This window comes from Copadichromis virginalis, linkage group LG2 (assembly GCF_057382275.1).
Source record: "Copadichromis virginalis isolate Kocher_CV1m ecotype Utaka linkage group LG2, C_Virginalis_male_GT1.1, whole genome shotgun sequence".
Classification (NCBI taxonomy): domain Eukaryota; kingdom Metazoa; phylum Chordata; class Actinopteri; order Cichliformes; family Cichlidae; genus Copadichromis; species Copadichromis virginalis.
The window spans coordinates 21,711,934-21,734,719 of record NC_140619.1 but is presented as its reverse complement, the minus strand read 5'-3'; the positions used below and the strand labels follow the sequence as shown (position 1 = coordinate 21,734,719).

Genomic DNA, 22,786 nt, shown 5'->3' with positions numbered 1-22,786 from the left:
GAATCCGCAGCTTCGACACTGTCCTGTGAGAAAGTAGCGGTTCGTCTACGGGAATCGTCGTGGAATATTTAGTTCTGTTTTGATTCCTCAGGTTCAAAGGGTTAACATCGCGAGGGCTGGCGAAGTGTCGAACAAGTGACTATAAAGGACAACAATACACAACAAACCGCAGCCCTCCAGACTGAGTGGAGCCAGCAACTTGTGAGACGTTCCAGAGCCGCAGCACGACCACCGTAAGACGTCCAGCTTCAATCACTTAAACATCAAAAGCAGAAAAGAATAAATGGAAACGTTTCACTTTCATTTCTTATACGTTTTTAGCTGCCGGCGTATCATTTAACGTTATATTTTCGATATTCGGGTCGCAAATGTCAAGATGGAGAAAAGTTAGCTCACTTGGAACAATCTGACCTATACTCAAGAAAAGTGACCTGATTTATTTTTTTTTTTTAGAAAAGTAAGCGATTGTGGGTCATGCTTAGTGGTACATTAAAAGCTGTTTAAAACTAGTGTTAATGTTTAGTGTCTTTGCAGTAAGAAACTAAATCCTCACGGACATTAACGCCAAAGCGAGCACTAGTTTGTTGGGACAGCGGAGCGATATTTACTCCGCCTTCCCAGACTATTTCACTCCAGAATCTGGAGGACATGGCACGGAGAGACGGAACGAAGGGGCTCTGAAAACGAAAGAAATGTATACAAAAGTTGGGATTACGGGCTAAATGTTTGCAAGAAAGATCACTGGCATGATTCGTACGCATTGTTGAAAGGTATGTGGTTATTTAACGGTTGAAATAAGAGGGTAGACTTGAACTCCAGGGAGCTACATCAGCAGGACACAGAGGCTCGGCGCTCCGTTCCCCTCGGAGAGCTTGGCTAACAGCTAACATAGCTTAGCTTCAGTTGTGAGAAGTTCAAAAAGTTTCTGGAATGGAGGAAGAGGAGGAAGGCTGAAGTAAACGTTGTCAAACTACTAAGAGGCTGAATACGATGACTCCCCAAGTTATACTTGATGATAAAACGATTATGGTAGACTCTTATGTAGATGGTTGTTATGAGGTGTTTAATTAAAAACTTCACGCTAAACAAGATGTGTTCTGTGAAAGCAAGCTAAGCTAGTTAGCAAAATCTCGATGCTACTTACATCAAGTTGCTACATACCAGAGTTAGCTAATGCCAGTGGGATATTATATTATATTGTGACCGTGTGTATTTTCGTGGAGCACTTGGAGCAGTACTAAAAGCTATTTTTATTGCTGTTTCTGGGGTCTGTGTATAATTAGATGCGTCTTTCTGAATGCCTTTTCTCTCTTTCTCTGGTTGGGGGGGGTACTGAATCGTCCTTCCATATTGTCTGTTCCGTGTTACTTCATGTTTGACAAGCGTTAAAGACGGATTACACGCTGTTAAACAAAGTAGTGTTGTCAGGTTTTCCAGTTTTTTTTGGAAGTTTTTTTTTTGTCTTTTTGTTTTGCTTGCTGTGTGCGTTTTATGTAGACATCTTTTAAACGGGATTAAAGGAATTTCTCAAGCGTGTAATCCAGAGCAGCCCAAACTGATGAATATCTATCAACGATTTGAGAAGCTTCTGGGGTGCACTTCCTATTATTAAAGTACATCTCATTGTTTCCCGCCATGCTTGGAGATGGTATTTTTTAAAATGTTGTATCCATGTACATATGTGTATATGCATTTTCTTAATGCATCTATGACCTATATATTTTCTGTGATTCATAAAGAGTTTTCCCTGGGTCATAGTGGGATTTTGACGATTTTACTACCGGTTTAAACACGACTGATCCACAAGTCTTAACCTTTGGTTGTTATATTAGGCTATTTAAAAAAGGTATTTTATGCTTGGGGAAATGAAACTCGACTTGGGAACAACTAGTTAAGAAATCCCAGTGGTGTGGTGTTGTAGTGTTTTGTTTTGTGTTTTTGCCCTTTAATAGTTTTTATATATCTGGCAAGCAATCCCTGTCATACTAAATTGGTTCCACAAAGAGTAAACTCATGGTCATTTTTGTAAGAATGTAAGCCACCTTTACTGAGGGTTAACAAATAAGTACTTGTCAAAATGCGATGTTGTAAAATACATAGCACCCTAACTGATAGTGGGTAGTATTTTTAGGGTGTTTAAAAAAAAAAAGGGGGGGGGGGGGATCTTGGCGTAGATGTATTTGTTGCTATTCTTCTCACGCACGCACATGGAACTAGTTGTAATAAAAATGGAAACCGATGGTGTTGTTATTAACATGCCAGTACTGTAAACTACAGATAAATCTGTGATAGGCCAATATCAGCCCACTGATATCTGTCTGAATCTGGTTAAACATACTTTAGTCGAGACTGATTTGACACAGAGAATAAGCTATCGTCGTGAACTGTTTGTCTTTTGAAAAGCTCAGCTTTATCTGAAGGATTGGCATGAGAAATCTTATTTAATGTAGTCTTTGTAGCTACAGTGTGTTTATCCACAAGTTTGGATGTGTAAATTGATTACTTGTCTTTACCAACTGAACCATGAACTTGTGTGTCACTTGGAATCTGAAAAAGGCCTATCCACATGTAGGAAGAACTGCTTTAATGTGGCCTGGTGACTTCCAGAAAAGCTCCCAACATTTACATGTTGATATGGGTTTTTTTTCGGTGTGTGTGTGTCCTGCTTTAGGATGTTTCTCTCTGCTTTCATGTGTGTGGAGAACAATGAGTAATGGGAGTGAGTGCAGTGCTGTTGGACAGCTGTTAGCTGGAAGGGAGGGATTGGGCAGAGATGGGATGAGGGAGGAAGCAGCTCTTTGTGGTTACATCCTTTTTGACTAAGGCCAGTTTCACAGCCCAAACAGCTGCTGCTGCAGGCTGCATGTGTTGACCCTCTGTCTGCTCTGTCTGTATGAAGGGGATTGAAGTGTTATATGTCATAATTGCCCGAACTCCCCAACATCTCTAGAGCAGTCTGAGACAAAGGTATCTTGGTGCAGTGCATCAGTAGTGAGGGGTAATCAGCAACTCTTAGTTTTACTTTTTTTTTTTTTTTTTTTTTTTTTCCTTTCCCAGTGCAAATACTGAAGAGAGAGGTCAGTATTTTGTCTCAACTGTCATGTTATTTATTTGAAAAGTAGTTCAAAAATTGGCTGAGACTTCACTAGGCAAAAAACAGATTTTCTTTTATTTATTTTTTTAAAGTAGATTCTCCACATGCTGCCTTAAGAGTTTTTCCCTTATGTGGCATAACTTGTACCAGTCAGTTCAGCAATCATTGTTAGTCCGACTGTAGCATCTATTCTGCTCTTTCCTCTGCCAGTGTGATCACAGCTGTGTGTCTGCCTCTAAGCATGAGTCCACCAAAAGCAGAATGTCCTGAAACTTGAAGAGGTGGCACTTTAAAAAGAGCTCATTAAATTTTGGTCCCGATCCAAACTGCTTTCCTTATTTTGTTTAAATGGGGAGTTGGCCTTGAGCACTCTGTAGCTGCCTTTCTGCAGAATTGCTTGTTGTGTGACAAATGATCATGTTAGATGCATTTTAGGCCATATGGCTGTTAAGTGTTTTCCATGTGCATGATTGATCTCGAGTTTGAGATGGAACGCGTTTCACATAACTGAGTCATCTAAGTAGTGATGGTGGCGTTTCTGTGGAAATGTGTCAGATCAAAAATGGCACAAAGGGTTTTCTTGAATTCCCAAACCCCCACCCCATGGATCGAGAATAGTGCTTCTCTAAGTGGGTTGCCATAAAGACTGTTTCATGTCATTAAACAAAAAACTGTAACAGTTGCTATAAAAATGTTTAGAAAGGCTTGCTTGTTCATCTAGATAACAGTAATTTCAAACTTTACATGTGTTCTTGATCTTTCTCTGATCTTTTGTGTTTTGCAGAAGGCTGACAGAGGAAACCCTGACTGTGGGCGATTTGAATGAAGTTAGCCAAAAGAGCATTGGTAGTTCTCAAGAAATGAGCACGTCCTTATAAGACGTGTGTCAGACTTGCACCAGTGAGGCCTGCTGCAGTGTATCAGTTCAACATAAGTCCTGATTTGAGCTCCTACAGACTACACCCCCCCTCTCCATCAGTGGTAGTGACCCAACTCCGGACAGCTTGCTGGAGGGCCCTTCCTGAGCAGCAGCAGCTGCGTCCTGCTTGCTCACTCCTGGCCCTCCCCTGCTTCCTGTCCTTGGTCAGACAAGGCTAAAATCTCCTCTCCCCTCACCCCACCCCTCATCGGTGTTGGCTTTTCATACTTGCACACTTATATTACCCTCTCAAGCAACTTCTTTTGTTGATCACACGCTCACAGACTGTGTTGGGTTAATAACGTTCTTTGGAGATTACCTGCTGACTGATTTTTGGCCCCCTTGCATAGGCCCAGTGTCATCGCGAAGGAAAGTTCCTCTCTTTTACCTGCACTACAACTTGCAGAATGACTTCCATGTCTAGTTTGTTCTCCTTCACAAGTCCGACAGTCAGGCGCCTGCTCGGCTGGAAACAGGGAGACGAGGAAGAGAAATGGGCAGAAAAGGCAGTTGATGCACTTGTGAAAAAGTTGAAGAAGAAGAAGGGTGCCATGGAAGACCTGGAGAAAGCGCTGAGCTGCCCTGGACAGCCCAGCAAGTGTGTTACCATTCCAAGATCACTGGACGGCCGGCTGCAGGTTTCCCACAGGAAGGGTCTTCCTCATGTTATCTACTGCAGAGTGTGGCGCTGGCCGGATCTACAGTCCCACCATGAGCTCAAGCCTCTGGACATTTGCGAGTATCCGTTTGGCTCCAAACAGAAGGAGGTGTGCATAAACCCATATCACTACAAGAGAGTGGAGAGCCCTGGTATGTAATTTTTCTCACCTTAAACAGGTTCTGTTTAATCAACCTTAGCTTTTATATTTAAACAGACATGTAATGTTAATGGTTGTTGTATATACGATTAAACCTGTGTTCTGTGAGGCATAGTCATCACATAATTGGTTTATTTGCAGTGTTTCTAACATTTCTAGCCTATTGTTTCGTTTTGCTTTTTGCCTTTTAACTTTCAAATACAAGATGGATTAAAGCAATTTAGAACTGTGCACATCTCTCAGTAAACTGTAGAGCTGGTAAACAAATCTACAAAGGTCAGGAGGCTGTCATCACACAGGCCTTTTCTGCCCGCCCCCTCCATTTCACAGAAAATCAATATCACTAGCTCTGGGTGTCTTATTAGATTATATGCCTCAGGCATTCCAGATTGGGTGTGGCATCAGAAAGCAGTGTACTAAATGCATAAACCACTCAGACTAAACTCCCAGCACTTTCACATCACTTAACCCCCCCTTCCCCCTTTTCTCCCACACCCCATCATATACACTTACACACCCATGGATGACCCTAAAGATACAGGCTTTCTGATACTACACTGGTTCAGGATTGCAAGGTCTGTATTGACCGGTTCAAAGATGCAGATCACTTGTCGGTGAGAAGACTATATTTCAGCCTTGGAGCCTGGACTCTTAAAGTCAGAGTAATATCTTGCAAAGGGAAACCTTCAATCCTTTTTAAGGGTAAAATTAGATGTGAAGGACATCTTGTTCTTATGTATCAAGAGCTAAAAATAAAATTTCAAGACTCACTGTTGTTGTTCAGTCATCTCTATTTCAACATACAGGTTGGAATTCCTTCAGTTATTTTTGATAGTAGCATTATTAAAATCATATTAAAATACTGTAATAACGATCTCAGCATATACAGTGTTCTACACATTAGGTATTTTCAGCCTCTACAAGATTAATCTATGCTGCTTTCTGGTTTTAATTATTTTCATGTAAATTTTAATTGTTTTGGGCTTGCCCTACTCCTTAAAAACTTAGTTTTCATGAATTGTGAATTCCACATGGTGATACATCATGTGTGCAGTTTCTCACTTGTTTAATTCATTTTTCTTCTTCCATCCAGTGCTTCCTCCTGTCCTGGTACCACGGCACAGCGAGTTCAACCCACAGCACAGCTTGCTGGTACAGTTCCGTAACCTCACCCACAACGAGCCACACATGCCCCTGAATGCCACCTATCCAGAGTCCTTCCAACAGCCGCACAATGGGGGTGGCAGCAGTGGAGGAGGTGGAGGTGGCGGCAGCTCTTTTTCCATTTCTCCCAACTCTCCATATCCTCCTTCTCCAGCCAGCTCTGGTACTTATCCAAACTCTCCTGCCAGTTCGGGGCCCTCAAGTCCATTCCAACTCCCAGGTACACCAAATACACTCCTCCACCTAACCCTGGGAAAGTTGCCAAACCATTGTTTTTTCTGAATTGTCACTGTCATGTAGCCAACAAATGTCTGACTTTTGATAAACACTGGTCTCTCAGGATTTCTGTTTTTCAAGTTGCATAATGCAAGAGGGGGGGGGGGGAGTCTGTTTACAGTTGTATGGTGAAAAAACAAATGATGTAGCCAGGCGAATCCAGTTCCATCCACCAGCACTGATGCTCTTAGTCTAGACCAGTGGTTCTTAACCTGGGTTCGATCGAACCCTAGGGGTTTGGTGAGTCGGTCTCAGGGGTTCGGCAGACCCTCCACCGTGACATGCACCGCTCATTTTGTGCACCAATAAAAAACATATCTATGTCTTGAATTTGAAAAAAATCATATTTTATTTTTCACTAAAGAGGGGTTCAGTGAATGCGCATATGAAACTGGTGGGGTTCGGTACCTCCAACAAGGTTAAGAACCACTGGTCTAGACTCTGCTTCACTCCAGATCTGCTGACACATCCAGTGATTTAAGGCAGTCTGGCAAAAAGGGGTGGTTTTTGTTTTGTTTTTAAATTGTTTGTTTTTTGTTTTTAACAGCAATTTAGGATTTAAGTTATTTATCCTGCAAAGCTTTGGTTGGCTTTTTGAATGCTGACAAGCATCATGATCCACTGAAATGTCCTTGTTGCAGTTTTAAGTAGATGTTTTGTTTCCTGTATGCCTCACTAAGGGCTTGAAAAGCTCATGTTGCATCTGTTGGGAATGGGTTAGCATGTGGCTTAGCAAATGAGGGATGTGTGTAATCTGACACCATTTCCGGGGTACAGATCTTGTCATGATTGTTCTAAGGAGTGTCTAAGGGGATTTTGTGTGCGTAAGAGAGAGAGAGTACATTTGTCAGCAGCAGCAACTGGTCCCACTAATGTCTCTCTTAATGTCTCAGCTGACACCCCACCACCAGCCTACATGCCCCCTGATGAGCCGATCGGCCAGGAGCCCCAGTCCATGGAAACGAACAGCAGCCTGGTACCGCAGAGCATTGCCAGAGGTGGTGAGATGTGCTCACAGTTATACTGACAGTAGCAAAAATATACCAAACCTGTTGGTATATCTCAGCTTCATGTATAAGTTTCCTTTCCTCTTTAACTAGCTGTTAAATTATGAACAGAGTTTAATTTACAAAGGTCTTGTTTCTTCCTCATTTTTTTTTTTCTCTTCAAATCCAAGTAGTGCTGTCTCCGTTTTAGTTTATGGGACACTTTTTACACAATCTTCCATTAAACCTGGTTTATATCTTTCAGTTGTAGTGGTTAAGTTAACCCATTTGTCAAATGTGTGAAAGTTCTCGTGTTTGAGACCCAGATAAGTCTCTAGGAGGGTTATGTGAGGTTGGGCAGCTGCGGTACGACTCTACTAAATCAAACGTTTTGTCCAATGTGCTGTCATGACCCCCTATTTATAAGCTATTATGCTTAAACCTAAACATAACAGTTTCAAGTCCTTTGACTCATTTAACAGAACACTCTTATTGGATAAGTGCGAAGCAGCTCTCTGTTACATTCATGGTTATATTTAGGAAAAGATGTTTTAATATCACTTGGACTATTGACTCTGTCAGTGTTTTGCTGTGCCCACATTTAAAAGGTGTTTTGACAACCTTTTTAAGCTGATATGCAGGGCTTTGACATTTTTCAGGCCCTTGCCAAAAACAGTTCACACATTACTGAGATTTACCTGGTGCTTGTAAATCTCTGTATAACAACATTTTACTGAAGCACAAGTATCGCTACACTTCATGTCTACCAGCAGTATTTGGTTTATGAGAGCTGAAGTCGGGAGTGAGTCTATGTAGGTTGACTAAATTAGAGCCTCTATGGAGCATCACATCATTGTACTACAGAAATAAGAAAGATGTGACAGCTTTGGATTTATTTAAACTTGCATGATCTCTGACCAGACTGTTGGTGTAGACCATATGTTAGGACTGGTCTTTTAGAGCTAGTTGAGGTAACCTCATTGAATGTAGTTTTACATGAGTTGGGTTAACAGAGCTTTGCTCCTGGTTACACTTTTCCTCTTTAACCGTAATAATTAATAAATCTCGTTTATTTAACCACGCAGTCGTGTACTGTCTGGATTGTCTGAATTCATTTCAAATCCATGTTCAACATCTGTTGATCTTACCTATTGTTTGCAGATGTGCAGCCAGTGGAGTATGAGGAGCCCAGTCACTGGTGCTCTATTGTCTACTATGAACTTAACAATCGTGTCGGAGAGGCTTACCACGCTTCATCCACCAGTGTGCTCGTGGATGGCTTCACTGACCCCTCAAACAACAAAAACCGCTTCTGCCTCGGACTGCTGTCCAACGTCAACCGCAACTCCACAATCGAGAACACCCGCAGACACATTGGCAAAGGTATGACTAATAACCCCAGTAAGAGTAGGAAATAAGGAAATGATGGTGATTAAATGTTCTTACACTTTTGTTTGTTGTCCAGGAGTGCACCTGTACTATGTGGGAGGGGAGGTGTATGCAGAGTGCCTCAGCGACACCAGCATTTTTGTTCAGAGTCGTAACTGTAATTACCACCACGGCTTCCACCCTACCACTGTGTGCAAGATCCCCAGTGGATGTAGCCTGAAGATTTTCAACAACCAAGAGTTTGCTCAACTTCTGGCTCAGTCGGTTAACCATGGCTTTGAGGCCGTCTATGAGCTTACCAAGATGTGTACAATTAGGATGAGCTTTGTCAAGGTAAGGGTTTCATGCTGTACACAAGTCGAATGAAGACGTTCTCGGTAATTTCTTGATTCCTCACTAATTGTGAGTCAGACCACAAGCACTTCAAAACCTGACTTTCTTTTTGCTATAAGAAAGTCAGAAAAACAGCCTACCAAAGTACTCCAAGAAGTACACCTATTTGGTAGTTTCTGTTACAGTAGATTTCTCTAGTCATGATGAGACACACACACACACACACGGTGAAAACAATACCAGCCACACTTTTGCTTGATTTAATAAGTGCAAACATCATCAGTCACTGTCATTGTGTAATATGGTGTACCTTTAGTTTTTTTTTTTTGTGTTTTCCCTCCACAGGGCTGGGGAGCAGAGTATCATCGACAGGATGTCACCAGCACCCCCTGCTGGATCGAAGTGCACCTGCACGGGCCGCTTCAGTGGCTAGACAAAGTGCTAACACAAATGGGTTCTCCTCTCAACCCAATCTCTTCTGTGTCCTAATACTGGACTTGTGAGAGCCTGGGAGACCCGTTATGAAAATCACCCCCCTCGCCCCCAAAACCCCTCAATGATTTCTAATTTAAAACAGTCTTAATGGCTGAACTGTTTACACTTACTTTGGGAAGGGATTGGCTAATAATTCAACAGCACCTGCAGCCAGCATCCAGTTGTTGAAATGGCATCAATGTTGCAAGAAAATACCTGGAGAAAGATGAGAATATGCCCAAGTAGCAGTGACGACATGGACACACTACTGCTTGACAATGCTACAATACCTACAAGAACTGAGGGCTCTATTGTCAAGCTTGAATCTGTCAAATGTTAATTTTTTTTTTGCATCAAGTTTTATTGTTTGACGAATAACTTTTTGTTTCTCCATATGTGTAGTTTTTAATGAAGCGGAACTGTTTCACTACTCTGCCTTGTGTCTGACAATTTGAAATTTTACAAAACACTTTTCTTACATTGTTGTCTCAATGTCAAATATTTACAATAAAGATATAGACATGACTATGTTTACCATTAGACTCAGATATAACATGCTTTCTTTTTATAGTCTCTACTGCTAGAATTGAACACTGAGCTACTGCCTTTTAAGAAAGTTATGTATGCCAACCTGATAGTTTTTGATATGGGAGATCAATCACTGAACAAGTTTAACATGCCATAAGCTAACAACATTGTGAATGTTACATCTATCGTAATAGAAGTAGTCGTATATGATATAATCAGAAAGTGGACGCCATCATTATTGATTCTTGTTTGTACTCTCGTGTTCAAGTAAGAGTGGCTGTATTTTCCATACTCACTGTATTAACAATATTGTGCACTCATGAATTTTATGGAGGCATGTTGGATGGGTTTGGCGTGGGTACCAAGGCATTATGTTGATAAATAATTTGACCTCCTTTGCTCAATGAAATAAAGGGGTTGTCTGGTAACGGAATAATTTTAGTTTTGTACTTTTAAGTGTTTTTGTTTTTAAATTTTTGACTTTTGGCTCAGTCGCATAGAGACGATAACCTCAGTGTGCAACAATCTCCTGCTTGTGTTGGACAAAGGCATTTCCTGTGAATTTTTATTTTATTTTCCTCTTGTTTTTCTTTTTGTTTTAAGTAAAAATACTGTTTCTATTTCTTTCTTTTTTTCTAAAGTCAAGTTTTTATTTTTACTTCAGGTAACAAAAATGTCTTTAAGTTACCAGTTGATAACAGCGATAGCTTATTGTTCTGTGCTTACGTCTGGTCTTGGCAAATTGGCGACAATCAGTCAAAACATACGTGAGCAGATGGATTCACCGTACACAGTGGTTTGTTCTGATAATGAAAACTGATGACACACCATCCAGCTTTCTCCATGGAATCATTCTATCTATGGCTGATTGCTTTGAATAGCCTTTATTAGATGTAAAGGGTTGTGAAAATACACTGTCACCGTGGTAAACTCATAAAGGACAGTGAATTGTAATGACTGAAAGATTAAGTACACAAAGTCCACAGCTTATTTCTGTTTACAGTACGGCTTAGTGTCAATAAATCTGTTATACAAGAATAGCATTCTTTTTGCTTTCCATGAGGTTAAAGCACTTGTTGGCTGAAATGGAGAACTTAAAAAATGTTGAAATGTTTGTTGATATTTCTGTATTTCATGCAGCATGTCTCAATAAGGACAGCATGCAGGATTCCTTCATATTCATGAGGTAGGTACACGCAGAACCTTTAGAAACAATTCAAGTTAAAGGAAATTTTTCAATAAATCTTTCAGGAAGCTTTATTCAAATCTATAATCAGCTCTGAATAACAACATAGCACAAATATTTTTCACCTATATGTGTGTGTGTGTGTGTATACGTGTCTACCTGAGCTTATAAATAAACAAAAATAGGCACAATGAGTACAGGAGGTTACAGAATAGCAAGTTGCCCTTTCTACAGTTTTTCACCGCCAGACCTGAAGCGTTAACCAATGACGCATCAGCCAGTCAACTTCCTATTGGTCCACGTTTCTATTTACCGTAAATATCCTAAAAGGTGCGTCGCTTAACAATACAGTAGAGTGAAACAAACCGCACCTACAAACACTGTTACGCGATATAGGGGTCAAACACTAATATTAAGTCGTGACTAAATACTGTAAATTAAGCGTCCCTCTATCTGCTTTTTATAGCGATTACCGGACATAAGAACACAAGCATGTCGTGAGACACACAAATTGGTCTTGCGTCAAAATAATTTTACCAACCGGATGTGAGGTGGCTTCTAGTGAGCAAGCCAAAGATAAACACGTATACAGGCAGAAAGGGGTGAGGATAATAAATATTACAGGGAGGGTGTTGTGAAAGAGCTGAAATGGAGTAGTTGCTCATAATATACAGTTCAAGTAGGCAGGGATACATCCGACAAAGGTACTAAGGAGAAAGTCTACCACAGACATCGAGTAGGTGAGTCCCGCAGAGTAGTGACAGCTGCAACGGTAGCAGCTAGCAGGCTAACGCTAGCTAAAACTGGCTAACTAACACAGTTAACTGTTTGACAGTCTGTGGAGCAGATAACATTATTAACCCAGACAATCGTATCTTCGGGTATTTGGATAATGTGTAGCTTCTTTATATTTGTGGTTTTAGCATTTAATATTTCTTGAAAACCTAGCAGGTCAGTCGGCTTTCAGACTTCATTGGCCCATTAGCTTTAAAAACAGTAAGCTACTTAGCATCTGTATACGTGGTTTTGTTTGATTTTTCTGAAGAGGGAGTGTAGCTGTTGTTTAACTAGCTTTACTATAAGTTATTCCTGATAATTGTAGTGGTCAGCTTCAAAACTTCAAAAGGAAGCATCATTGATGTTTAAATATAAAACGTTTCTGTATTTTTTTGGTTTAACAGCACAACTATATTTCACTATGAGTGCCAAAACCTTTTGACCATATACCCTCATAAAGTCTACCTAATACATTTTATTTTAAAAGTCGTTATCTAAGTAAAACGAACATGGCATAAAGACGCCCCTCCCCCCCAAGCATATCACTTTTATTTGCGTTCTGCTTTAGTGTATTTGTCAACTTTCACAAGCATTAACCTGTTCTTCCATTCCTTCTCCATCTGTTTTCCCTCCACAGCATCCAAGGCCAAAATGGTGCGAGCAGCCTTAGTGACTGTCACCAGTCTGGCGTTGACTGGGGCCGTTGTGGCACATGCTTATTTACTCAAACACCAGTTTTACCCGACTGTAGTTTACCTCACCAAGAGCAGTCCCAGCATGGCGGTAAGATTGGAAATGAAGTCAAATGTTCCATGTTTTGTTTTGTTTTTTCTGTAAATTCTTTAAATTTTCCTTTCTCTCCTGGTATCAGGTGTTGTACATCCAGGCATTTGTGCTTGTGTTTCTGCTGGGAAAGTTTATGAGGAAGGTCTTTTTTGGTCAGTTGAGAGCTGCAGAAATGGAGGTAGAGATATCTTTTACGTTCAGTTGATTCATCGTGACGTATTTAATTTAGAATTTATTGCACGGTCTTTATAATACTGCTGAGACTCTTTTGTTCATATGCATTTGAACATTCTTTCCTGGCTACCCCCAGCATCTCATCGAACGCTCGTGGTACGCTGTGACCGAGACGTGCCTGGCTTTCACTGTGTTCAGGGATGATTTCTCTCCTCGCTTCGTCGCCCTCTTTACCCTCCTCCTGTTCCTTAAGTGCTTTCACTGGCTGGCTGAGGATCGAGTGGACTTTGTGAGTGATGAATGAGAAAGCGCTTCCTTGTCTCACACAATGCACATAAAACACACTCCAGTGCATCTGTGTACAGGACATTGCTCAAAGGTAGAAAGGAAGTGTGGGACACCAGGTGGAACAGATGGTGTGTGGTTAAGGGTGTGGAGTATTGATGTCATTGTTATTGGAGATTTTATAACTGATGATTTTATTAGAAATTAAACATAAAGAGCCTTTAGCATGTTGTAAATTAGATGACTTGTAATTATATTAAAACTGCCATTTCAAAAAGACCTGTAAGTTGCAGAATGTAAAGCATACAGATTTATACGATACTCTGAATCTTATGTAGCATTTGAGTGTATTTAGCTTTGCATGTGCTAACGGGTCTTTTCAATCCTTTTCTGTCAGATGGAGCGGAGTCCCAACATATCATGGGTTTTTCACATGAGGGTTTTATGTAAGTAGACATCAGCACAGTGGAATATCATTCATACCTCACTTCTGTGCCGGCTTTCTTTTTGTCTTTCATTTCTCCTTTTGGGCAACTCTGTCTCTTCCACCAATTGAAGTCATAAATCTTTAGCTAAGTGAAACTATATGCAAATGTTTGTACTTGCACTACAGGCCACCTGCACTGGTTTATTTGTAAGGCCAGAACATTACAGTGATTAACAGTAACAAGCCACAGCAGTTTCCTGAACACTGCAAGGGAAGCTGGTCTGTTACAAAAAACCTGCTGTGTTCGTTTCCACCTCTATGTATTTAGTCTCAGATTATATTAAAGTATAACATAAAGAAAATTGATCATATACTGACCTTCATGATGTTTTAGTGCTCAAACGAACTGTTTAGCTTCTTTCCCCTCATCCCTAATTCAGCTTTCTTATTGGCTGGTTAGAGTTGCTGTGTGTCACAGCCACAGTTAACCAGAGTTTTGTGCCTCAGATGACTGTAGGGATTTCTGCTCTCTGTGACATCATGCAGAGTCAAGAGCAGGGGAAAAACTGTCTAATTGAATTAATTAATTTTCATCAGCCTCTAGTATCTGAGCTTTTGCCTCAAAAAAAACTTTTATTTACTCTGACCACCTCTTTAAGCCATGCAGTCTGCCTTAGTCTTGGTGTTGTAATAGGATGCCTTGATATTAATAAGTGGATTTAACTGCAGGTGGCATCATTGCAAAGTGAAATTCTTTAGGAATAAGGGAATATGTATAAGCTAATGACTTATTTGTATTTACAAACTGTTGTAAGTGAACAGCGGACAGTTTGTGGCTCTGTCAGCGTGATAGGTTTCCTTAATCAAATCCAACACATTCAAATTTTGCAACATCATTTTTGTTTAGACTTCCAACCGTCTGCATGCAAACTTCGAGCTGAGAAACTGGTTAGAAAAATACTGATATGTGCTCCTTTACTTTCTGCAGCTCTCATGGGACTGCTGGGCGTCATGGACTTCCTGTTCGTCAACCATGCCTGTCACAGCATCATTACCCGAGGCGCTTCGGTCCAGCTTGTGTTTGGATTTGAGGTTTGTCGTGAGCTGAAGCTGAATTGAAACTGTTGTGCATGCAAACAATAAGCTAGCTTGACTGACACGTCTTTGGCTGTTTGAATCTCATATATATAGATAGATAGATAGATAGATAGATAGATAGATAGATGGATCTCACAATCACAGCAGCCATTTTTGATATGAAATAGTAGGTAAACACATGTATTATACTGACATTTAAAACATTCTGTTCAATTAAGGATCAGAGCTTTAATAAATGGGATTAGTGTTTTTTCTCTGTGTCATAATGGTTGCTGTGAAATGCGTCTGCTCTTTAGATTTGAACCAGTTGCTGTGAACCTCTCACTCTTTCCTTCTGCTGGCTCATGTGGGGAAATGATGGATACTCATCGGTTGATACGTGCACATAACAACCAAAACGAATGTTTGCATTTGTTCTTCTCAGTATGCCATCCTGCTGACCATGGTCCTGACAACCTTTATCAAGTATCTTCTGCATACTATTGACCTGCAGAGTGAGAACCCCTGGGATAACAAGGCTGTCTATATGCTTTACACTGACCTCTTCACAGGTGCTGTATTCAGTTGGGGTTCAAAGTATGAAATGCTGAAATTGTTCTGGGATTGTGGTGGCAGGTGTTCTTAAATGTTATCTGACATCTTTATTCCAGGTGTGGTCAAAGTGTTCCTGTACATTGCTTTCATGACCATCATGATAAAGGTGCACACCTTCCCTCTGTTTGCCATTCGGCCCATGTATTTGGCTATGAGGTGAGCGATTCCTTTACTACTTATGATCAAAATCTTCATGATGTTTTTACCATTGGTCTGTGGTGTTGGGCTTTATACACAGTTCAGTTTAAGGATTTTCATTTAGTCATTTAAAACACATGAGACACAGTTATTGAATTACAGAAAATATACTTTTATGTTAGACCAAATTTGTTTTAAACATGCCCAAAATTTCAAATAAGGACGACTGTGTCAACAAGTGTCCCTGAGCAAGAAGCTTAGGCTTCAAAGCTCCCATTATGTTTAAATTCATTGGAAAACATTAAAGTTTTTGTGCTACCGGAGAAAAGAGCAGCACCAGAGAGGCAGTGGAAATGTGGAGAAAGAGAAACTAGAAAGAAAAAATTATCACGAGTGGCCAGAATTCCTGCTTGTGCTTCATTAGTCCTGTTATCTTTGTAAAAATGGGACTGCGAGGACTGTCGTCACCGTTAATTTCAGCCTTTTGAATGAATGAAATAAAGCCAGATGTATATCTGTTCGGCACATTTGCCTACAGTGCTAATAATTATTAGAGTGGAGACAAAGTGTAATTTCTCCTTCGTGTTCAACAAAGATGATTCCTGAGAAAAGAAAAATGCTTATTTAAAAGGACCCATGATGCTTTTATTTTATGTTGTATTTGTATAACATTCTAATTTGTTAAATATGGTTTTGATTCTCGAGTCATTTAGAGCAAAAAAAGAGGCTTTTTTTCCTTCCCTTGTGTCGTCATTTAGTGTCCAGATCAGGGTAGAGGGTGTGTTCACAGCAGCCACACCCACCTGCTGTTCTAAAGTCCTGTCTGTGAGGGGCAGTTGAGAAGAAAGCTGCTGTGAAAGGATGGGAGCTTTATTCATTTCAGTTCAATAACGCATCAAATCACAACAGCAGTCGCCTCAAGATGCTTTATATTGCAAAGTAAAGACCCTATAGTAATATAGGGAAAACCCCAACAATCAAATGACCCCCTTTGAGCAAGCACTCAGTGACAGTGGGAATGAAAAACTCCCTTTTAACAGGAAGAAACCTCAGGAAAAACCAGAGTCGGGGAGAAGCATCTGCCTCCACCGTTTGGAAATGAGGGGCAGCACCAAAGCCCAGTATAAGATATATCTTTATCGAAACCAGTTAGATAACTACAGTGGGGCAAAAAAGTATTTAGTCAGCCACCGATTGTGCAAGTTCCCCCACTTAAAATGATGACAGAGGTCAGTAATTTGCACCAGAGGTACACTTCAACTGTGAGAGACAGAATGTGAAAAAAAAATCCATGAATCCACATGGTAGGATTTGTAAAGAATTTATTCGTAAATTGGGGTGGAAAATAAGTATTTGGTCACCTCAAACAAGGAAAATCTCTGGCTCTCACAGACCTGTAACGTCTTCTGTAAGAAGCTTTTCTGTCCCCCACTCGTTACCTGTATGAATGGCACCTGTTTGAACTCATCATCTGTATAAAAGACACCTGTCCACAGCCTCAAACAGTCAGACTCCAAACTCCGCCATGGCCAAGACCAAAGAGCTTTCGAAGGACACCAGGAAAAGTATTGTAGACCTGCACCAGACTGGGAAGAGTGAATCTACAATAGGCAAGCAGCTTGGTGTGAAAAAATCAACTGTGGGAGCAATCATCAGAAAATGGAAGACATACAAGACCACTGATAATCTCCCTCGATCTGGGGCTCCACGCAAGATCTCATCCCGTGGGGTCAAAATGATCATGAGAACGGTGAGCAAAGATCCCAGAACCACACGGGGGGGACCTGGTGAATGACCTGCAGAGAGCTGGGACCAAAGTAACAAAGGTCACCATCAGTAACACACTACAACGGCAGGGAATCAAATCCCGCAGTGCCAGACGTGTTCCGCTGCTGAAGCCAGTGCATGTCCAGGCCCGTCTGAAGTTTGCCAGAGAGCACATGGATGATACAGCAGAGGATTGGGAGAATGTCATGTGGTCAGATGAAACCAAAGTAGAACTTTTTGGTATAAACTCAACTCGTCGTGTTTGGAGGAAGAAGAATACTGAGTTGCATCCCAAGAACACCATACCTACTGTGAAGCATGGGGGTGGAAACATCATGCTATGGGGCTGTTTTTCTGCCAAGGGGACAGGACGACTGATCCGTGTTAAGGACAGAATGAATGGGGCCATGTATCGTGAGATTTTGAGCCAAAACCTCCTTCCATCAGTGAGAACTTTGAAGATGAAACGAGGCTGGGTCTTCCAACATGACAATGATCCAAAACACACCGCCCGGGCAACAAAGGAGTGGCTCCGTAAGAAGCATTTGAAAGTCCTGGAGTGGCCTAGCCAGTCTCCAGACCTCAACCCCATAGAAAATCTGTGGCGGGAGTTGAAAGTCCGTGTTGCTCGGCGACAGCCCCAAAACATCACTGCTCTCGAGAAGATCTGCATGGAGGAATGGGCCAAAATACCAGCTACTGTGTGTGCAAACCTGGTAAAGACCTATAGTAAACGTTTGACCTCTGTTATTGCCAACAAAGGTTATGTTACAAAGTATTGAGTTGTATTTTTGTTATTGACCAAATACTTATTTTCCACCCTGATTTACGAATAAATTCTTTACAAATCCTACCATGTGGATTCATGGATTTTTTTTTTTTTTCACATTCTGTCTCTCACAGTTGAAGTGTACCTCTGGTGCAAATTACTGACCTCTGTCATCATTTTAGGTGGGGGAACTTGCACAATCGGTGGCTGACTAAATACTTTTTTGCCCCACTGTAGTAACTAACTAGATAAGTAAGTTAACTAATAGAGGAGACTTGAGTGCTTTGTCCTTAATTAAAATGACATTTTTCATAATGAGACTCTTTTGTATACTACTGAATATGTTGTGATTATTGCTTCTCTTTTCTTGTATCTTGCAGGCAGTTCAAAAAAGCTGTAACAGATGCTGTGATGTCCCGGAGAGCCATCCGCAACATGAATACGCTGTATGTACACGTCTGGTTTGTAGATGTGAAATCAAGGCCCAGAATAATGGAGTGACTAATGTGTCCTCTGGCCAGAAACATTGTTCACTTCCGCCTCTCTCTTCTGTCTGTGATCAGATACCCCGACGCTACTCCTGAAGATCTGCAGGCCTCAGACAACGTCTGCATCATCTGTCGAGAAGAAATGGTGACTGGAGCCAAGAAATTGCCTTGTAATCACATTTTTCACTCCAGGTAAGTTCTGTGGTAAAAGGTCTGAATCAGCAAGGAAAGATTGTAGCCTGCAAAGAAAAACAAACAGTTCCATGTCAGAGGTGGTCAGCATTAAACACAGGACCTGCGTTTAAACAGAAAAGGAGTGAGTGTGGCAGACTGAACATGACTTTGTGTTTGAAAGGTTTGTGTTTTTGTCCTGTCCTCCTTCCAGCTGCCTGCGCTCTTGGTTCCAGAGACAGCAGACCTGTCCCACCTGCCGCATGGACGTACTCCGTGCTACGAATAACAACCAGACTCCGGCTCCAGCCCAAGCTCCGCCTCCAGCCCCGGCAGCCCCTGCCAACGCCCCTGCAAACGCCCCCGCAGGCCAACCACCAAATGGTGAGAGTAAAAACAAGACCAGGTGATCGCAACCCCCGTGTTTGTGTTGCTTTCAGTGGTACATGAAGGTCATCCACATTATATTGCAGAGCATCAGTAATGTGGGTTCTCCCAGCTTGAAAGCAGCCATTGGATAAAAGTAAACTGAAGTGGGAACGTGGTTTTAAAGCAGCTTATGCAATAGGAATATTCCACTATGTGAGAATTTAACTGTTCTTTTGTCCTTGTATTTTCTCCAGTGGCTCTAGGCATGTTACCAGGGTTTCCTCCCGGCATCTTCCCCTTCTGGGGTCCCTTCCCTGCAGTGCCTCCTCCTGCTGGAGCAGCTGTACCTCCAGCTCCAGGTGCTACTGATGCTCCACAAAGCAGCACAGAGTCCACTCAGACAGCTAGTAAGGATGCCTCCTGTAGCTCCTGAATGTAAAATGAAAGAGACACCTCTGAGTGATTGGGCTTTTGTTGCTTTTGTTTTTCCCTTCAGGCACCACCCAGCCCACAACATCTACTGCAGATTCTGCTGCTACGGCAGCAGGTCCAGGATCAGCAGTGCCAGGCTTCCCATTCTCTTTCCCCCCTCCTCCCTTCCCTGCTGCACCATGGCTCCCCATGCCACCACCTCCTCCCTTTGGTAAGGGTTAGCATTTTTCCAAATATTGTGGTCTATCCTTAAATTCACATTTAGAGTTTTTGCCTGAGCAGGCTGCTGTTCAAGGATACTGGCGATGATAATATCTGTATGAGTGACTTTTTTTCTGCACAAACGCATCTTTTCTGTTCCTTATGATCTAAACTTTGGGTAGGTTGGTTCATTTGTCACACCAAGGTGCCTCGGTCCTGTCAGACCTCTCATAGCCTGACTGTTTTGTCTTTTCAAACATGTATTTGGATTCTGGCAGTTTTGTGTAAAGCATCAGTTTTCATGAGCATTCTTAACTTCTGGGGCGCCTCTGTCAGTGCGCCCCAGGGTGGCTGTGGCTACAATGTAGCTTTCCATCACAAGTGTGTGAATGGGTGGGTGACTGGTTGTGTAAAGCGCTTTGGGGGCCTTAGGGACTAGTAAAAGCGATATACAAGTACAGGCCATTTACCATTTTATTCAAGCTACAGGGTAAATAAATGATGCAAACTGGATACATCGCCATACTTACAGTTCTGAGAATGACACAAATATTAGTTTTCACAAAGTTTGCTGCTTCAGTTTTTATGATGGCAATTTGCATATACTCCAGAATGTTATGAAGAGTAATCAGATGAAGGGCAAAGTCCTTTGCCTTGAAAATGAACTTAATCCCAACAAAAACAGTTTCCACTGCATTTCATCACTGCCATAAAAGGACCTGCTGAGATCATTTCAATAATCTTCTTGTTAACTCAGGTGAGAATGTTGGTGAACACAAGGCTGGAGATCTTTGTGTCATGATGACTGAGTCAGAATAGCAGACTGGATGTGTTAAAGCAGCATGATGCGTGAAATCTTTGTTCTTCCTATTAACCGTGGTTACCTGCAAGGAAACTCATGCAGCCATCATTGTGTTGCATAAAAAGGGCTTCACAGGCAAGGATGCTGTTGCTAGTATGATCGCACCTAAATCAACCATGAATACTTCAGGGTGCCCAAGAAAGTCCAGCAAGTGCCAGGATGTCTCCTAAAGATGATCCAGCTGCAGGATCGGTGGTGCCACCAGTGCTGAGCTTGCTCAGGAATGGCAGCAGACAGGTGTGAGTGCATCTGCACACACAGTGAGGCGAAGACTTGGAGGATGGCAGCAAAGAAGCCACTTTTCTCCAAAATAACCATCAGGGACAAACTGATATTCTGCAAAAAGTACAGCGAGTGGACTGCTGAGGACTGGGGTAAAGTCATTTTCTCTGATGAAGCCCCTTTCTGATTGTTTGGGGCATCTGGAAAAAGGATTGTCCGCTTTACTGTCTCATGCCAACAGTAAAGCATCCTGAGACAATTCATCTGTGGGGCTGCTTCTCACCCAAGGAAGTGGGCTCAATGCGTCATAAGGCCAAAGTAATAACTAAGTGGCTCCCAGGCCTTAATCCAATTGAGAACTTGTCGTCAGTCCTCAAGAGGTGGGTGGACAAACACAACAAAAATTGTGATAAACTCCAAGCACTGATTATGAAAGAATGGGTTGAGAGCATGCCAGGGTGAATTGTAGAGGTCTTGTGAAAACCAATATTTGTGTCATTCTCAAATGTTTTGGCCACGACGGCTGTAGGAACATCTTGAATTTAACTGAGTGTCTGCAAATGTGTCCCAAAGCTCTGGCAGCTCTTGGTTAAGCGTGTTTGTTAGCGTGTCAGTGCTGTTACAGTTCAGTTTATTTTGTCTTCTCTCCTACAGTGTCCTCGATGCCTCCTCCCCCTCCCTCCTTGTCTCGGCTGTCAGAAGAGGAGCTGAGGGAGCTGGAGGCAGAGGGTCGGCGGGGCCTTGAGGCCCGACTCCAGTGTCTTCAAAACATCCACACCTTGCTAGACGCTGCCATGCTCAACATCCACCACTACCTCAGCACCGTCGCAACACTCACGTAATGGATAGATTCTCTTACTTTTGATTAGATATGAGGAATCTGTAACTATTTAACTCAGTTCAGTGCTTCAAGAGATACAGTGATGTGCCAGGTTTGGTCCTCTATGCTGTTTCCTACATAGAATTTTGAGCTTATTGCTTGTTTGACCGTTTGTGCCTCTGCTGATTTCTCCAGTCCTCCTCGGGCTGGCAGCACTGGAGAAGCCAGCGGGACGAATCGCACTGCCTCATCTTCCACAGCTGGCAGTAACACAGAGAGTCCCAGCACGGACAGGGACTCGTCCCTCTGTAAGGAACTGGTTATCGCCTTTCAAGTCTTGTTTTTCATAGGATTTAACAGTGGAGAGAAGTAAAGTAACCGTGACGATTCTGTTTCCAGCCGATCAGGTGAACGGGGCAACGCTTTCCTCTCAGTCCGCTGACTCCACTGAAAGAAAAGAGAAGATGGACGAAGGAGTGGAGGACGGAGAGGATGGAGAGCCAAATGCTGCTGAGCTGAGACGCCGCCGCCTTCGTAAGCTAGAGACAACACCATCGTCGTCGTCATCGCCTCCCTCTCCTCCTCCAGACAACTGATCCACTTGTCCCGACTCAGACATATCACTCTGGACCAACAGGAACTCTGAGCTGGTGTTCAGTTGCTTTGGTTCTCCATTAGCTTTCTTCCACAGGTTCAGGTTTCTAACTGTGTCGAGCTGGACTGTCAGAAAATCCTTGTGGACTGTTTCTGCGTCAGAAAGCAATAGCACCTGCTTTTTGTTTGTTTTGATTTGCATCATCAGGGACTGCTGCAGTAGTTGTACTGCAGGCATTTGTCAGCTTACTGAGACAGAAGAAGAAATGTCCTTTCAAACCAAGCTGTGGTTGATCAGTGTGGGAGAGGCCATGCTGGGTTTGTGTTTGGTAGTTTTACTGTCAGTGACGTCTTTGCTTGAACTTCCTATTTTAATTCGTCTGACATTAGGTCCCGCGCTCCTCATCGATGTGTTACAGAGGACATGGATCATCAACCAATCCAGTGAATTCAAATCAAATGAAACCAATCAGCTTCCTCTGCTGTCTTTTCATTTAACATGCATCATTCTTCTGTTTCCTGCATTCTCAACACGTTACCACTGCAGACACTGTAACATACTGATTTATTTGAATGTGTACATACTGTATAAAGTTTTAATAGGATGATATGTACATAATGCAGAATAAACTGACTGAAATTGCA

General features: G+C 42.0%; 2 protein-coding genes across 4 annotated transcripts; both read left to right on the top strand.

Moving 5' to 3' along the window:
* On the top strand, positions 1–10,813 carry smad5 (SMAD family member 5). 3 transcript variants are annotated; one of them, XM_085473342.1, is made up of 7 exons: positions 1–233; positions 3,879–4,823; positions 5,925–6,215; positions 7,165–7,272; positions 8,419–8,640; positions 8,723–8,979; positions 9,325–10,813. In XM_085473342.1, exons 2-7 carry the CDS (start codon positions 4,421–4,423, stop codon positions 9,466–9,468), a joined length of 1,425 nt encoding a protein of 474 aa, XP_085329468.1. In that variant the 5' UTR covers positions 1–233; positions 3,879–4,420; the 3' UTR covers positions 9,469–10,813. The 3 variants fall into 3 exon arrangements, with proteins under 3 accessions (XP_085329468.1, XP_085329459.1, XP_085329477.1); XM_085473333.1 differs by lacking the exon at positions 1–233 and adding an exon at positions 597–770; XM_085473351.1 differs by lacking the exon at positions 1–233 and adding an exon at positions 599–770 and having other exon boundaries at positions 7,165–7,269.
* An 840-nt stretch (positions 10,814–11,653) lies between these two features.
* Positions 11,654–22,786, top strand: syvn1 (synovial apoptosis inhibitor 1, synoviolin). The gene is made up of 16 exons (XM_085473320.1): positions 11,654–11,907; positions 12,582–12,727; positions 12,816–12,908; positions 13,041–13,193; positions 13,587–13,635; positions 14,605–14,708; positions 15,139–15,265; positions 15,365–15,464; positions 18,363–18,428; positions 18,546–18,662; positions 18,856–19,025; positions 19,265–19,417; positions 19,507–19,653; positions 21,382–21,565; positions 21,743–21,855; positions 21,947–22,786. Exons 2-16 carry the CDS (start codon positions 12,596–12,598, stop codon positions 22,141–22,143), a joined length of 1,905 nt encoding a protein of 634 aa, XP_085329446.1. The 5' UTR covers positions 11,654–11,907; positions 12,582–12,595; the 3' UTR covers positions 22,144–22,786.

Excerpts from the sequence above, each read along its gene's own strand:
- smad5 (XM_085473342.1), top strand. The coding sequence starts at position 4,421 with ATGACTTCCATGTCTAGTTTGTTCTCCTTCACAAGTCCGACAGTCAGG. Across the intron at positions 6,216-7,164 it reads AAGTCCATTCCAACTCCCAG|CTGACACCCCACCACCAGCC; the intron begins GTACACCAAATA and ends TTAATGTCTCAG. Across the intron at positions 7,273-8,418 it reads GCAGAGCATTGCCAGAGGTG|ATGTGCAGCCAGTGGAGTAT; the intron begins GTGAGATGTGCT and ends TATTGTTTGCAG.
- syvn1 (XM_085473320.1), top strand. The coding sequence starts at position 12,596 with ATGGTGCGAGCAGCCTTAGTGACTGTCACCAGTCTGGCGTTGACTGGG. Across the intron at positions 18,429-18,545 it reads ATCCGCAACATGAATACGCT|ATACCCCGACGCTACTCCTG; the intron begins GTATGTACACGT and ends GTCTGTGATCAG. Across the intron at positions 18,663-18,855 it reads AATCACATTTTTCACTCCAG|CTGCCTGCGCTCTTGGTTCC; the intron begins GTAAGTTCTGTG and ends TCCTCCTTCCAG.